A 17,103-nucleotide genomic window follows, 5' to 3' on the forward strand; every position below is an offset into this window, starting at 1 on the left:
TTCAAAACGAAGAGCGAAGAAAGCTACACCATCCGGACAATAGCAATCCCAAGAGAAACTTGATTACTTCTCATGGGCCAACTTCATACAGTTGCAATTCAACGCATCTTCCCGTTGATTTCTTCGGTGCAATCAGCTCATATATATCCATACGACATATATGGATATATCCATACGGCAATATCAATACGATATTGCCGGCTTTAATTTCGTGGGAGCTTTTAGTCGCAGTTACGCGTTGTTAATATCCACGAGCCTTTTTGGCAAAAATCAAGCGTGGATCAGCAGTCCAAACAACAATGTTTTTTTAACTTAAGTTCAAAATTTTACCATTTTCAAACGCTTATATCTGGCAAGTTGCACAACATTAAACTTTATAAATTACAGTTAAACATTCTACGTTAAATTCCTAACCACGCTATATTATTTTCAGCTCGTGACACAATCTAGTTAGTAGTTACGGTAAAAAATGACAAAATACTAGAGCCCCTTCAAACACGTCCGACCCCTATAAGCATGACGAGTGAAGTCCACGTTAACTACGTTAAACTATCACATCCAAATTATCCCGTTACTCGGAATTGCGCGATCGGACGGTAGGGGTGGGAGTCTACGCAACCAGCTTTGCTTAGCGTGGACTTGGGCTCTGTCAATGGCTGTCCATTCAAATAATCGAGGTAAATTAATTTCGTAAAAAACTTATTCCATCTTCCTTAAAGCCTGCTCTACGGTCTGTTCTAACGTCTGTTCTATCTCGGACCACCGTCAGATGATGGCGAGCACCACATTCCTGCAGCAGCTGCAGAGCTACCCCAAGGACACCATCAACGACGAGATGATCGAACTGCTGGAGCCCTACTTCGACATGGAGGACTACAACATGGACACGGCTACCCGCGTCTGTGGCGACGTGTCCGGCCTGCTCTCCTGGACGCGCGCCATGTCCTTCTTCTTCGGCGTCAACAAGGAGGTGCTGCCTCTCAAGGTGAGTTGGCACAGAAAGGGTAGAGGAAAGCTGGACGGAAGAGTGGATGAATGATGGAGGGAAGGGGGTTGATGATTGAGAGATGGAAAGAGGAAGCGGGGAAATAAGAGGACCGTGAAGAAGACGTATGGAGTAGAATATAGGGAAGAGAGATATATGTAGAGAGAAAAACAAGAGAGGTGGAGGGAGACTGAGAGTCAGACCCGGTGTCTGACCACCACCTTCCCCCGTCCGCTCTCTGCAGGCGAACCTGGCGCTGCAGGGCGCGCGTCTCTCCTCGGCCCAGGACGAGCTCAGTGCCGCCGAGGCCGAGCTGACTGACAAGGAGGCTCAGCTGGCCAGCGTCAAGGCTCAGTACGACCGCGCTGTGGCCGAGAAGACGCGCCTCACGCAGGCGGCCGACGCGTGCAGGAGGAAGATGCACGCTGCCAGTCAGCTGATCAACGGTCTGGGCGGGGAGAAGGTGCGCTGGACCCAGCAGAGCAGGGCCTTCAAGGAGCAGCTCGGACGGTAAGCGGAGGAGAGATTATATTATAGGCCGGGGCTCATGACTGTGAGGGTTTGGTGGGACAGTTATAGTGGGACTGATAGGTTCTGTAGCTGCGATGTCGCGTTTACGATAAATCGTTTCGACCCGGATAAAGTGAAGAGATATGTGGTGGTATCATGGCTAATGACTTGGGCGCCACTCGTAACGACATTTAGCCTTCGAAATTCGCCAACATGAAGTAGCAAATTGAAATTTATTGACAACATATGAAAAATGACAGCAAAACTGACTGCCGATTTTGTAGTCCCATGTTCTGCTGCGTCGTTACCAACTTTAATTGCATCCTTCGCGCTTCATCTCTTGCCTGCTCCCCCAGGCTGGTGGGCGACGCTCTGATGGCAGTAGCGTTCCTGTCGTACGCCGGTCCGTTCAACCAGGAGTTCCGCTGCTCTCTGCAGGCCAGCTGGCGCCAAATTCTGCAATCTCGCGCCATACCGCTGACTGAGAACCTCAACATCATCTCCATGCTGTGTGATAACGCTACGGTGGCAGAGTGGAGCCTGCAGGTCAGTGATCAGGGCCGAGGTAATTCACGTCAAAATGGGAGGGGTATATAACGAGTATAACTGAGCTATATAGAGGTGATTGTAATGATGTGTGCAGTAACGGTCTTTGAGCGTCCGTCACAGAACTGCCGAGCCAGAGCTATTTTGGTATCGGAACGCGGTAACCAGAGCCTTACGGTCTCGGCAACAGGTCCCCATAGGCATTGACCGGTGTCGATTAGTCCTGACCGGTGTCGACTAGTATTGACTGGCCTCGACTCTCGAAAGTCTCGACTTTTTGTATTTCGCGAGGTCCACCTAGTTATGTCCCTCAGGCAGTCTTCGTCGTGTAGGAGGGTATCTGCCATTCATCAGTAATAGTCTGTCCAACTGTCTCGCACGACGAATGTCACTCCTTCCTTCCATACCCTGTCTGTGTCCCGTCAGCGGTCACGCGGTCACTAACGTTCTGCGTGTTTCAGGGTCTGCCCAGTGACGAGCTGTCCATTCAGAACGGCATTGTGGCCACCCAGGCCAGCTGCTACCCACTGATGATCGACCCGCAGGGACAGGGCAAGGCCTGGATCAAAAACAGGGAGGCCGCCAACGAACTGCAGGTATGGGGCGAGAGAGAGAGAGAGAGAGAGAGAGAGAGAGAGAGAGAGAGAGAGAGAGAGAGAGAGAGAGAGAGAGAGAGAGAGAGAGAGAGCGAGAGAGAGAGAGAGAGAGAGAGAGAGAGAGAGAGAGAGAGAGAGAGAGAGAGAGAGAGAGAGAGAGAGAGAGAGAGAGAGAAGAGAGAGGGAGAGAAAGATTGCTTGCTTTCCGCTGACAGTGGCACTGCAATCGATGCAAATTAAACACTCCCATCCTATCACGACACCCTGAGACCCCGCTTCTCCATACATTCTCTACCTTCTACACTCTCTCCACTCTCCCACGACTCTCCCTCACTCACCCCTCTCCCTTTCGGCACAGATCACGTCCCTCAACCACAAATACTTCCGCGCCCATCTGGAGGACAGCCTGTCGCTGGGCCGGCCGCTACTGATTGAGGATGTGGGAGAGGAGCTCGACCCCGTGCTGGACAACCTGCTGGAGAAGAACTTCATCAAGTCCGGATCCACCCTCAAGGTAATGGAGCGGTAGTGTGACTGAGGTAGTGTGAGAGGTGGTTGTAGTGGTTGAAGTGATGTTGTCCAGTGGCTGCTAATACATAAGTGTCCGTCACGTTTAGACCCGGAGCGTGCGTCGTGCTTAGTTGTATAGACCCTCACAGATCGATGTTACGGTAGAAGTGTATTTGTTGGCTGGCTGTTACCTAGGCAACCCTTAACACCTGTCTAAGACAGCTGATGCAGAGCAGCTAAACAAACTGGAGCATGTTACAAAAAAAACAATAAATTATTAACTTTAGTTACTAGTTCAGCTGTATCATTTTATAACTTGGCTGGAATTAAACCTTTTTGTGCCGGCGTTCTTTTGAATAGGAAGACTAGGGCGCCTTTCTGAGTGAGGATAACCTCTCGCCTGCCAGCCTTGTAACTTGAGAGACCTGCTTCCAGAGCGCCAATGTGACCGGAACGGTAGACATGAGAATGGCTGGTGGCCACGTCCAGGTTTGTCTGTATCGGCATCTCACGGTTTTGCTCGCTTTCACGTTGTTCTCTTTCTGCTCATTATTCACAATGTAAGTATTTCTCACTGATTTGAGATTCGATGATGATTTTTCGCATTTTCTAGTATGTAGTCACTTTGTACAGCCCTCTGCAAACTGCGTGGTAGGTATTCTTTTTTCGACAAAACCGGGAATAACGCGAATACAATGCTATTGGCCACTCGGAAAACGTAACAGCAAGACGTGCGAGACTCCGCACCTTAGATTGGGCTTATTTTGGTATACATTTTCCAGCTGGTTTGGCAACAATACAAGAAAGTTTATATCTGCCCCCAAAACAAACTTTTGCATTTTGTTGCTACACTAGTTGTATAATTCGTTCAGTGATAGAACCAATCGAGGGAGTGGAGCATGGCGCATCTTTATGCAATGAGATCCGACCGACCGATAACTTTGTCTTTGAGTTATTCTCGGTTTTGTCGAAAAAAGAATACCTACCACGCAGTCTGCAGAGGGCTGTACCAACAGTAGATGTGACGTTTGTGAAAAAGATTTTCAGGAAATACTCACTTCACTAACAGTTACGGCATATTTAATCATTTTCTAACCCTTACAGTGAAGAGGGAAAAGATCGTGATATATTCAAGTTGATACAAGATATCTAGCCTTTGCATAAGGCTTTACAGAATTTGACGGATTTGGATTGAATGCATTTGCATATACGGAATGGATTTGCATTCTTTATTTATCGTTTTTAAAAAGCTCTGCTCTCTTACTTTATCAAGCTCTATTGGTCTCGGTACTGAATCTATCCAGCGTGCGATTTTTCGCGATAAATAAAAATCAATGAATGTACAGATAAATGCACTCCGCATGACCTTCATCCCTTGCTACACCAACACATCGATCCTGTCTTCATACATTTACTGGTTTTTACCTAGCCATGTGGGTATTGGATGTAAGTACTGATAGCCGAACCCAGTTACCAATGTGAAAATATAATCACAAGTATGTCATCATTGGAAGCATTTATCATCATCCAGCATTGGTACTGCAGGCCATCCATTTTTTTACGTTACAGGAATAGTTTATGTTTGGATTCGGCTGCGCGTTTTACACGTTCTTTCGCGATCAGTCTTTTTAAAATTGTTTGTTTATGAGAACTTGAAGTCGAGACCTTGAAATGCACCTTCTTTATTGGAACCCTTATCCTAGAAGCCATCATTCCTCCAAAGTTTCGATCACTTTTATGTCAATGGCCTCATGTCCTGAAAAATTATCGATGAAAGCGTCATAACTCAAGCGAAACGCACTGTGTAGGAATATGTTCGCTGTTACACCGTGCAAATCACAGTGTTTTAGCGGCGTCTAATTATCATTAACTGACGAGCGATAATTACCTCAAATGAGGTTGTGCGCTTCCTGTCAGCTATAAAGCTCACTGGTGAAACGAGACATTATAACCCGCAAACGACCAGTGCACACTCCCCGATCATTGATTGGTCGTGTCATGTATGACGTCACTGGCGCTGTATCCAGGTGCTGGTTGGCGACAAGGAATGTGACGTCATGCCGGGTTTCACGCTGTACATCACGACGAAGCTGGCGAACCCAGCGTACAGCCCGGAGGTGGCCGCCAAGACGGCCATCATCGACTTCACCGTCACTGTGCTGGGACTGGAGGACCAGCTGCTCGGTAGGAGAGCGGGACGGGGGTGGGAGAGGGCTGGGGTGGGGAACGCTGGGAATGGGGGAGATTGGGGAATGGGACTGAATGTAAAAATAGGATGGGTCTCTTGAATATACCCCGCATGAGCTGGGCCAAGGTAACGCAGGTGTCATTGCCGTCTTCGGGAATTTCTCGATTGTCCGTTCCGCGGTTTTGGTCCGCGGTTATCCCAGTGTGCGCCGCTGACCGTTCCGCCCGCCCCTATTCGCCAGGTCGTGTGATCCGGACAGAGAAGGTGGAGCTCGAGTCGGACCGCGTGGCGCTCATTGAGGCAGTCATGGAGAATAAGCGCAAGACCAAGGCGCTGGAGGACGACCTGCTGTACCGGCTGACGTCCACGCAGGTGGGTCACGGCCGCCCGGTCCGGTCACAGACGTCACAGAGGTCAGCTGAGACGGAACGGGTGGGGGAGACTGGTGGGGTGGGGGAGACTGGTAGCCACGTGATGAGACTGAGTGCCGGCGCACCAGCACGCCCAACACCAATGAGCTGCGTCCATCAGAGCATACATCACCGCTGACATGGACTCCCAGCCGACCAGACTAGCACTCAGCATTCCTCTCCTGAAGCTTCTCTCACCAATAATGGTCGGTCGAGAACCTTCTGTACGATACACACCCGTCCCCGGTCACCTGAGCGCGTGCACAGTTCGTCGGTGCGTCACGCCACATTTCCGCTGTGGTCGGCCGTTCTGCCTAGTCATGCGGGCTGGTCGCGCGCGGCGGAGCGCCGGTGTAGGCACACGGATGCTATCAACTATCCGGTGTGTACGCGCATGGCGTACCAGGGGTGGCCGTTAGGCGTTGTCACGCTGTGCTGGCACAATTAGGGCGGTCACGCCGGTCAGGTCAGGTGTGCGCGTGGTGATCCTCGGAATGGTTAGACGGCCCTCGCTGAGGCCGGTCTAGCCTCGAGACAAGTCATCGTGAGCCGTCTCCTATCTTGTTTGGCGTATTATGAACTGATGATTAAGTACGATTTGTGGAACAGAACAGATGACGATGTTTTAACAAAAAAAAAACATCTGTGGCACAATTGACTGTTGTGAATTTTATTAGCGTAGTTGGATGTTATTTTCATTGCGTGCGACAGCATACTGACTATGCTTTATGCTAGTTACATGAAACTATGTAGTCACTGTATGGGTTGACACTTCTTGTTTATAGGCGCTGTCACAGTGATAATAATTTTAGATGCCTTTGTTTGCTTGCTTTTTTGTGGTGAGAGGGCAACTTTATTTTGTTCGCATCCAAACGCATCAGTATTGTTTCTGGAGTAGGCGAGCCGACGTCCACTTCTATGAAGCTCGCTTATTTGAACGTTGGTGAATCGCTCCGATTGGGCCAATCCCGCTGCTGGTCGATGTGATTTCGATGGCTGAGGCTAGCAATCGATGCTCAGTCAGTCATGGTGTCAACACAGACACGCTTTGGGCTGGAGCCTCGGTACTTGTCTGATTCCAGCAGTGGAAATGATCGCGTGGCGCCGTTCGATGGCTAGTCGATCCTAATTGTACATGCTGGTGGTGCTCCCAATGTCAGGGCACTGGGTAGAATTGTGACAATACCGATAGAGCCGTGTCTGCCAGTGCCACAAGGGTGAATTCACTCACTCATTCAGGGCCAATGGATCCCCTTATTCGACAACACCTTCCCGTTTTGGGCTCACGGCCTCCCGAACCAGGCAACCGACCAGGCGGTCAGGACTACCTGAAATGGTCACCCGGCTGGGTAGCCTGTCCCTCCGGTGCACACTGCAAGTGCACAGTGTGCACGTCCTAATGGAACGAGCTCGAGCCCCGGCCTGCGGTAGGGACATCTGGCGGCACTGACTCCCCGACCTGGGTTGTGGCCAGATGACGCTGTGGTGCAGGTCAGCCCCCTGCCCTGATACACCCTGTAGCCGAGCTCCGGACTAACTCCTCACTTCCGCCGGCAGGTGTCCCTAGTGGACGACGAGGACCTGATTCAGGTGCTGCAGTACACCAAAACCACCGCACAGGAGGTTCACGAGAAACTGCAGATCGCAGCAGAGATGGAGAAGAAAATCAATAAAGGTGAGCAGGGTGGTGAACGATAAATAAGATGCTAATGACGGCTTCGTTATCTTTGGCTTGCTGGATTGTACCTATTCAGTCAAATAAGACTATTTCAGGGTTATATTTCACGTCCATACTGATGTGATCTAAACTAAACGACCCGTCATCTTTAAATGGTGAATGATTGTCTTGAAAACGATGGTATTCTTTGTCCTATGTTTTATCCGATTGTTTGACCAGTTTGTGTGTGTCCGCAGCTCGGGACGAGTTTCGTCCGGTGGCCGCCAGGGGATCGATCCTCTACTTCCTCATCACGGACATGAGCGAGGTGAACGTCATGTACCAGACGTCGCTGAAGCAGTTCCTCGGACTCTTCGACCAGTCCATGCAGAAGTGAGTTCGCCGCAGACTGGTAATGAATTGCCGAACGGGCCGAAACAGGGTTTGCTGTTCGATCTGTTGACATTTCGTTGGCTTTACTGAGATAGTGATTTTAACATCTTGCAAAGTCTGCAACACTTTTTTTGCTGTTACGCTGCTAAAAAAAATGAGAGCTCCTTCCAAACCTTATCAAAATCTACATCATTCCCTTCAGAGCGGAGAAGGGCGATAACACGACGGAGCGTATCCAGAATATCATCGACTACCTGACCCACGAGTTGTGGCGCTACGGCTCCCGCGGTCTGTACAAGCAGCACAAGACGCTCTTCACGCTGCTGCTAGCCATCAAAGTGGACATGCAGGCCGGCAAGATCACCCACGCCCAGTTCATGACCTTCATCAAAGGTGACGTCCTAGCAAATCCTTAAGTTCATGACATTCATCATAGGTGACTCAGCTACACATACGATTTATTACCTCTATCAAAGGTGACCGAGCCGAGCCTCCCGGTCAAAGACTACCAAAGGTGGCTGAGTTAATCCCTTAGGTCATGACATTCAGCAAATGTGACTGACAGCTAGCAACTAGAGGGCATTAATCGTGGCGAGAGTGATTATGGTAACGATAATTCGTAGCTTTGCTGCTGCGTTGGCGACTGATATAGTGGACGTTTACGAGGCCTCGATAAAGTAGTTTTAGGCTGAACATTGAACAATGATATCGAATGACAAGGACTAATCTGGAATAAGTAGAGAGAAATGTTTTTCTTTTATAGGAAATATTGACCAACACTTTTGCTGTCCCCATTGGTAATTCTCCTTACCTACAATCGTTCATGCACGTACAGTCGTACTTAATTCTATTGGCGCCTCGTCCACTTCTTAGCCTGTGCGTAAGTAAGTAACTTGCGTCTACCGTAACCCACGTCTCCCGCGCCATTCAGGCGGAGCATCGCTTGACCTGAAGACGGTGCAGCCCAAGCCTTGCCGCTGGATTCTGGACATCACCTGGCTCAATCTGGTGGAACTGTCCAAACTCAGTCCTTTTGAGGACCTCCTACAGCAGGTCGGTGACCTGTCAAAGCCGTCGAACCATTTATATTGCGTGTATTATTGTGTGTCTGTCTTTCTAACTAAATTGAACATTCACATACGAGTACTTTGATAAGCAGAAGTAAATATGTTTTGCGTTAAGTGTCAATCCTTTCGGGAGGGTTGGATGGCATGCAATTATTTCCGCACCTCTGGCTGTTGCCGTGACGTTCTCTGCTGACCGGTGTCTGCTTTGCTGCGGTGAATCACCCTAAACCCTCCGCCCTCCGCCCTTCAGGTGGTGAAGAACGAGAAGGAGTGGCGCGCCTGGTTCGACAAGCAGCGTCCCGAGTCTGAGCGGATCCCCAGCGGGTACTCGGAGGGCCTGGATCCGTTCCGGAAACTGCTGCTGATCCGCTCCTGGTGCCCGGACCGCACCCTATCGCAGGCCAAGTCGTACTTCGCAGGTGAGCACGTGCGCTCTTGGGAAGAGGGCACGGTAATTATGTTGCGTAGTCTGTAACTGGGTAGGACTCGACAGTGCGTCTTCGATCACTGCGAAATGCTGTATTTGAGGGTAGAATTTTTTAAACAAATCTGGCTAGTCTTGTCACTTGTCAGTCATAATGAACGGCTGCACTACCTGCACCTGGCGTAGTGGTAAATCGTCCGTAGACGGCCGTCCTCGGTCGTGTGTTACCCTGACCTGACCTGACCTGACCTGACCTGACCTGACATAACCCGCGGCGGCGGCAGCCTCTCTGGGCAGCCGTTTCTCACAGGAGGTGGTACTGGACCTGGACGCCACGTGGGGAGAGTCGGACCCCCGCACCCCGCTCATCTGCTTCCTCTCTGTCGGTGCCGACCCGTCGTCTCAGATCTTCAACCTGGCCAAGGCCAAGGGCGTAGGTCAGTGCTCCTCTGCGCCGTACTTGCAGAGGCTGTGGTACGGTAGCGCCCACAATCGATATAGGATTTTGTTGATTTTTATCAATTGCATATTCACGTCTACGATTTTTGCCAGGTGTCACTCAGACCTTTTTTAGTACTTTACGGAGCTGTGAAGCGTAACCGCGTTGAAATGTAACCATTATCTCATATGCTCAGCCCACTCCACACATCATGCATCATAAGACCTCCTTAGGCTCTGTTCTGCTCCGTTGCAATTAGACGCACCTGACGTCAATCAGTAACCGTGTCGCCGAGGGTCGTCGGAAATGGACTTGTTTGTCGGCCGGGTTGCCAGGATACAGCTGCTCGTGAGACTAATTCTGTCGTGCACTGCTACCTGAAAAAGATAGTTTCTATAGCTTCAGTGTGTAAGACGCTGGTGGCAGTTCTTTAGACTTCACGTTATTTATTTTCTTGACGATTTCTTTTTCAAGTCTTTTCATCCAGTTGCACTTAGCTGCCCGACATATGTCTAGCCTTAGCGTGTTTCGATATTGATCAGGTTAGCCACTGGTCCATTTTTCGTAGAGCGATGTGTTTTGTATTTCTTCAGATTCCACCGTTAAGCTCAGTCATCTTTTTGTTGGTATATGTGCCCGTCATTTGTGACATGTTTCGGCTACTAGATGTCCTTTAACTTAAAATGTCAACTTATCACTAAATAAAGTACGTGTTTGTAACGGGTACACTGTTATTATGATGATGTGGGTAAAATTGAACCGCAAGCCACGCCGAACGATTTGCTACGGTTGCAGTTTATACACAGATGTTTATACCTTGTTCATGCGCATTTACCTATCAGTCGTTTCGCCAGACTGGCCTTCTATACTTACTGCACTCTGTGTATTGTGTACCTACATGTAATTATACATAATCCAAGACCGTGTATTGCTCAGTGTATGATAACCCGTGCCCCGCTGGACAGGTATCGAGTCGATCTCGATGGGTCAAGGTCAAGAGGGTCACGCACGGCAGCTGATCAGTGTTTCCATGGAAACGGGCGCTTGGGTGCTGCTCCAGAACTGCCACCTCTCGCTGCACTTCTGTGACGAGGTAACCGGCTCGGGTGGTATCGAGGTCGTCGATAGTGATGTTGATGAAATGACGTAGTGGCTAGTGATGCTGAAATGATGTGCCTGTGTATTATTTTGACAGTGTCAGAAACCGTGTTCGAGCCCATATGCTGTTCTTATTTGTAATTAGTGTTGGCTGGGTTTCCTCTGCTGGTATGCGCTTAATTACCGACTTTTTGGTTTCATCGATGTCAGCTTCTCTCAGTATTCCCCTTTCCTCATCCTTGACATCAGGTAGGCTGAAAATTCTAGCACACCCGCCGTCCAGCCACGGCTACTCACTCGGTTGGTGATAGCGTTTTGCCATTTAGAGCGCACTCCGTGCCTTGCGGCACAGCCTATCTACAGGCGCTAGACGGTGCTGCCACCTAGGAGCGGAAATCGCGGCTCACGGCCGAATATGTTAGCACTTGAAGATCGACAACTATAGAGCCTATATATGGGCAGAAAATTGTGGAATCCTCACGAGCATATCACGCCACCGATGGGGGTGGACACCTAGAATGTTAAAATGCATTACAGGGGTGAAGAACGGGGCTGACAGCCGACAGCCAACCTATGCATTGTCGGTATGGGGCCGACTGGACGGTAAGCGTTTGGCATCAGGGCATTGTTTAGTGTAGGTTTGTTTATTTGTTGCATGCGTCAGCCACACATACCGGCTGTTCAAAACCCATGCTCCAGGCGAGGCTCGAACTCGCAACCCCGGCATGACTCAGCACTGCCGTATAAGTACCGTGCGCTAACCGATTGCGCCACTGGAGCCGGCCGATGCTCTTTCGAAGGCTTGTCTCGCCGGCCTGTTGCTTGATGTTCTCTGGTCAGAGTTAATCGATAGGCTGGATTTCAAACGCGGTCGGGTGTTGTGCTGAAACATGGGTGGAGCTAGCTTACAAGTTGATCCGCCGTCACAAGCGGCGGGTAGCGAGGTACATATAGTGGCGTCACGCAACAGAAATATTGGACGATGGGAGCAGTCGTCGAGTAATTATTAAAAATAATCCATTTAAATTGGGACGAATAAATAAATTTGAACAGTAAGTACAGCAATTGAAATTGCTGGAAAGTGAGGCATACATACATCACTAAAGCTCCAAAGTTGAAGATGCCTTACAGCGCGGCTACGCCGCTGGTGTTTTCCCCTCCTCCCCGGCGTGTGATGAGTGTCCCTTTCTGTCCCAGATTACTCACTACACTCCTATCTGTCGGACAGGTAATGGAGCTGGTACAAGAGACGGAGCCGGTGCACGCCCAGTTCCGGCTCTGGATCACCACAGAGTACCACGCCCACTTCCCCATCAGTCTGCTGCAGGTCAGTCAACAGAGCAGTCACATCAGTCTGACAGGTCACAGAGTACCACGCCCACTTTCCCATCAGTCTGCTGCAGGTCAGTCAACAGTCACATCAGTCTGATAGGTCACAGAGTACCACGCCCACTTCCCTATCAGTCTGCTGCAGATCAGTCAATGTCACATCAGTCCAACACTGTGTTGGCAACACAGGTCAACATCAACCATATCACTCACACTCGGATCAGTCCACTACATGTCTTACGACCCTTTCTTATCCATACGCAGGCGACGGGAGAGATAATCTCACCGGGACACGCCGGGCGTTGCCTTCCGTCAACTCCTGATGTGCGTGTTTGCCCCCAGCCCCCTCATCGTTCCCTCCCTAGTCAGCTCACAGTGGGGGACAGTCGCGTGTTGTGTCACCTCACCCCATCCTATCCCCTGGGACACGTGTATCGTGTGCGTGCGCCCGCTGCGTGCGACGGACGCCTGATAACGGCTCACTCACGCAAGGACACAGTTTGGCAGACGGTGGCAGCTTCAAATGGCCACCAGAGATCATAGGCGTAGTTCTTCGTCGCTGATCGATCGAGGTTTTGTCATATGCTTCGGCGTTTTTGTGTACAGAACTTGATTGCTTCGCCTATCGATGAATATCCGTATGATTGAAGTTTGATGGTCGCGTCTCGTAGACTTATAGACCATCGAATTTTACCGATTTGTGTGTGTGTTTTTTTTTTTTTTTTGACGGGATAGATATTTCAATATTAATCACTGGCTCTACCACAAAAGGATAGCAACCACGATGCCGATATAAGCGCTAGCCCAAATATCACAATATATGCTACAATATTTAATTATGCTGTCTGCTTGTCTCACAAAACCAAACTACCGTCATGTTGGCTATACACACGATAATGCAGTATACACTTGCGTTACGTGGCCAGTGACGTGGCCGAGGCCTTTCAACAGCCGCTGTCGCGCATATCTACGAGAAGTTCAGTTCTGAGCTCTGCCTTCACCTCCACCCCCTCCGCCACAGATGTCGATCAAGTTCACCAACGAGCCGCCGCAGGGCGTGCGCGCCAGCCTGCGGCGCACGTTCGCCGACATGTCGCAGGACCTGCTGGAGTACACGGCGGCGCCGCAGTGGTCGGGCCTGCTGTACGGCGTCTGCTTCCTGCACACGGTGCTGCAGGAGCGGCGCAAGTTCGGCCCGCTCGGCTGGAACGTGCCGTACGAGTTCAACCAGGCCGACCTCACCGCCTGCATCCAGTTCCTGCAGAACCACCTGGACGATGTGGACCCGAGAAAGGTGAGAGGGTGGCGGGGAGACGTGGACCCCAGAAAGGTGAGAGGGTGGCGGGGAGGTAGATCAGGACGCCCCGGCTGGGCTCCTTCTTCTAGAACGGCTGGCATTGTCGCGGTCATTTCTGAAGGTCTGACTCATCCACACCTCGTTATTTTATGACGATTATGACGAGACGTTGCTTTCAGGTGAACCTACGTATAGCTGCTTACGTGGGAAAGTAGAACCATGCTGCAAAGTATTTCCGCGAAGTTGAACATGACAAAATGTGATGGGGCTTGTCCCGATGGCTTTAAGTGGAAATGGTCCTTCAAATCGCCATTATAATAGTGGTTGGTATTGTCCCGTCTGGGGAGATATAACAGGCGAATTCTACCAAACAAGATGTATGAAAACAAATGCCATTCAACTTGGGTCATACTTAAACCGGTTGTAGTCGGTTCCTGCGCCAATTTATGCCTTGGTCAATCGACCTATTGGTCGCCATTACCTGTAGGTTTGTACAGAAGTGTTCAGTTTAATTTTTATGCTACCATCTTGTTTTGTAGGCACAGATGACATGATGTTACATCCTGATCCCGACCCATCAACATAACTGGCTGCTGTCTTTCCTCCCGGCCTATTGGTCATCTTACGTAGACGGTAACATCCTGGTGGCTCCTGGAATCACAGCACATTTTCCCTGCCGGATGAGACGTTCGGCCTTGGCCTATGATTGGCAGACGCTCACAGCTCGTGCATTGCAGTTGTGAAGGTGAGCTTCTCTCAAGCTCTACGTGAGCTTGAGGAAGCGTGTGGTCAGTAGTCACCAGCTGCAGCCTAAACAATGTGAACATCCCCCCCCCCCCCCAGGTTTTATCAAAGTCTATCATCTACTACTATCTTTACTCCTTGTCTATCTACTACTCTGTCTATCTCTATTCTCTATAACTACTGTATACCAGCGGCAGCCATGTACTGTTCTCCCTTCAGGGTGTCTCGTGGCCCACCATCTGCTACATGCTGGGCGAGGTCCAGTACGGCGGTCGGGTCACCGACGACTTCGACAAGCGTCTGCTGGTCACATTCACACACGTCTGGTTCTCGGAGCGGCTGGTGCGGCCCAGCTTTGCCTTTTACGAGGAGTACCGGGTGCCGCCGGGTCGCAGTCTGTCGCAGTACCTCGAGTACATCGCCGGTCTGCCGGACGCCGACACGCCGCAGCTGTTTGGGCTGCACGCCAACGCTGATATTACGTCAGTGGCTGAGAGAGGGGGTGCACGGAGGGGTCGGAGCTGTTTCTGCACCGCACGGAGAGACTGCACAGAATGGGGCACCCTGCTATTGCACGGAACGCGTCGGAGCTGCTCCTAAGAGAGCGCACTAAGTGGGCTCATGGAATGGAGCGTTCAGTCGGTGCACGAACACGTTGGATTCACTTGCACACAAAAAAACGCACGATTCGGGACTCCAGTAGCACAGAGTGTATTTACTGCAGTTCTGTGAGGAAGCACGGCACAGCATCAATATAGTGCAGCGTTCAGGGTGAGGCAGCTTTGTTGCACAACGCGGATGAGAAAATGCGATATCATAAAGCACAATCACTCCGCTGCACAGCAGAGTTGAATATCGCACAGCTCGACGGAAACTAAGGCCCGGCGCATGTAGAATACTCTTATGTCGACAGTCGTGTACCGATAAAGAAGAAACCGGAGAGAGCCCGAGTTGTGAACAATGACTTTTGAACACTTGCAACAGCTATTGACAAAACAATTCTGGCCCGGCTGAATGGCGGCCAACGAAACCATGTTGAATTTTATCTCTCCCTGCATGGCAAATATTTCGTTTGTATTGCTGAGCTTGCTGCACTACCATGGGCACTCATCTGCACCGTTTATGCATGACGTGTTTCTGTGCAGTGTGCATCGTATCACCTCCACGTGTAAACATATCGTTGCCGCTCTGTTTTAAAGTTTGGTGACTATTTGAACAAGACGGCGTTTAATTTGTGGATGATGTCGATTGTCGAGCATGCGTTTTTAGTCAAGCTGCCGCTTACCTTACTAAGATTGTTTACGTTCAAATCTCACCAGGCCCCGTTTTATCCCATCTGTGCTTTGCCCCATTCACACAGGTACCAGATTAACACGGCCAAGGGAATCCTGGACACGATCCTGAGCATTCAGCCGAAGGAGGGCAGCAGCATGGGCGGCGAGACCAGAGAGGCGGTCGTCAACCGGCTCTGCCAGGACATGCTGGCCAAGCTGCCGTCGGACTACGTCGGCTTTGAGGTGAGGCTGGACCTGAGGAAGGGATAACTGAAGGGCAGGGTGGTGAGAGTGTGGAGTTGTGGCATATCTGAGGGAAACTGATCATTGACATGATGTCAGTGGTATTCCTCGCAGTTGTTGATGTTCTCTGGTGCTATTTCCGTTTTGTTGTTTACACTGCATTCCGTCACTGGACGGATGGCTCTGCCCCGTCTCACGACACACGGAGAACTGCCGTGCGGATAGTTAATCGGTGATCTGTCGTACTTTCCCAGGTTCGGGAGCGACTGCAGGCCCTCGGGGCCCTGCTGCCCATGACGATTTTCCTTCGGCAGGAAATCGACCGCATACAGCAGGTAAGTGCGACCGATAGCACGATGTGGGTGGGTGTGAGAATATATGCTGTTCGCCGTGTCCGTCGTCGTATAAACAATGCTCTTTGCTGAGACGATTGCACAAGAGTAAGCCGTACATATTGATGGCTTGTTTGTTTGGGGTATTCTGGGCTACGGCACATAGCTACTTTCTTCTCTTTGCAGTATGTTTTCTTTTTGTAACTAGCTGGCTAGGTATGTTGTACATATAATTGTATCCAAACGACGCATCACTCTTCGTAGATTTCGTAGGCTATTAATCAATTTCAAAGGTTCAGCCAGACGTTAAATAGATTTGTTGTAACGCCCTGCGTGTGCTTGATCACTTGTTTACGCGACCAATGACTGGTTTCTCTTCCGCCCCGCTACAACTAAAAACATCAGCCGGACAGTTAACCAACCTTTTTCGAACATGACAGTGCATGATAACGAGTAAATACATGACATTGCTGTTAGCAGACCAAAGTCTACAGCGCTCTTTTTAGTCACACGTGGCGTAAAGTTGATCTAATCTGCCCTGCCCGCAGAGGAGGCAATGCCCCTCTGCATTACCGACTGATGTATGTCATAAACACTCCACACAAGTGGAGCTCCACCCTCGCAGAGGAATCTATCATTGGCTGCCACTGGTATCGCGCGACTAAACGCCAATGGGCAGATTTTATCGGAACAATGCTAACATTGTCCTGCTATGCGCACGACTCGAAAATGGCAGGCCGATAAGCTATCTCGGTATGTGGTCTGATAAGTCAGTGCTAGTCTTTGTATGCCCCAGACGTTGTTCTTGGTGTGGTAACATTTATGTAACTAATCCAGCTACGTTGATCTTCCGTTGTGCGTGTATTTGGGGCCATTTTACGACATCGTTGCATATTCACTGTCTTCGGAAAATGGTCTATCAAATAGTAAGAGCGGATGTAAAGTGTATGCAGACCGCTTAGGGCAGTAGATACACGAGAGCGCTGAGAAGTACCGGTATTTGGTGATCTTCTCTCCCCTCCTGGCGAAGCCCCTAAAGTCTCCAAAACCTTCCGTCACCA

The 17,103-nt window shown here is 50.1% G+C and overlaps 1 protein-coding gene and 1 non-coding gene across 2 annotated transcripts in view; one reads left to right on the top strand and one right to left on the bottom strand.

The window, feature by feature from the left end:
* LOC122389109 (dynein axonemal heavy chain 5-like) overlaps positions 1-17,103 on the top strand; it is an 85,701-nt gene that overhangs the window by 65,588 nt on the left and 3,010 nt on the right. The window contains exons 65-83 of the mRNA XM_043380802.1: positions 770-985; positions 1,230-1,495; positions 1,852-2,041; positions 2,503-2,637; positions 2,996-3,151; positions 5,175-5,331; positions 5,577-5,707; positions 7,303-7,420; positions 7,660-7,795; positions 7,998-8,188; positions 8,727-8,848; positions 9,113-9,281; positions 9,571-9,723; positions 10,691-10,818; positions 12,052-12,150; positions 13,174-13,446; positions 14,413-14,675; positions 15,554-15,710; positions 15,965-16,045. Of these exons, the coding sequence (XP_043236737.1) occupies positions 770-985; positions 1,230-1,495; positions 1,852-2,041; positions 2,503-2,637; positions 2,996-3,151; positions 5,175-5,331; positions 5,577-5,707; positions 7,303-7,420; positions 7,660-7,795; positions 7,998-8,188; positions 8,727-8,848; positions 9,113-9,281; positions 9,571-9,723; positions 10,691-10,818; positions 12,052-12,150; positions 13,174-13,446; positions 14,413-14,675; positions 15,554-15,710; positions 15,965-16,045 (3,141 nt within the window). The remainder of the gene's footprint in view (positions 1-769; positions 986-1,229; positions 1,496-1,851; positions 2,042-2,502; positions 2,638-2,995; positions 3,152-5,174; positions 5,332-5,576; positions 5,708-7,302; positions 7,421-7,659; positions 7,796-7,997; positions 8,189-8,726; positions 8,849-9,112; positions 9,282-9,570; positions 9,724-10,690; positions 10,819-12,051; positions 12,151-13,173; positions 13,447-14,412; positions 14,676-15,553; positions 15,711-15,964; positions 16,046-17,103) is intronic.
* On the bottom strand, positions 11,515-11,603 carry Trnai-uau. Its single transcript is given in 2 exon segments — positions 11,515-11,550; positions 11,566-11,603. It is a non-coding gene; the product is annotated as a tRNA-Ile (tRNA).

Source organism: Amphibalanus amphitrite, unplaced genomic scaffold (genome assembly GCF_019059575.1).
Source record: "Amphibalanus amphitrite isolate SeventyFive unplaced genomic scaffold, NRLGWU_Aamphi_draft 000344F_arrow, whole genome shotgun sequence".
NCBI classification, from domain to species: Eukaryota; Metazoa; Arthropoda; class Thecostraca; order Balanomorpha; family Balanidae; genus Amphibalanus; species Amphibalanus amphitrite.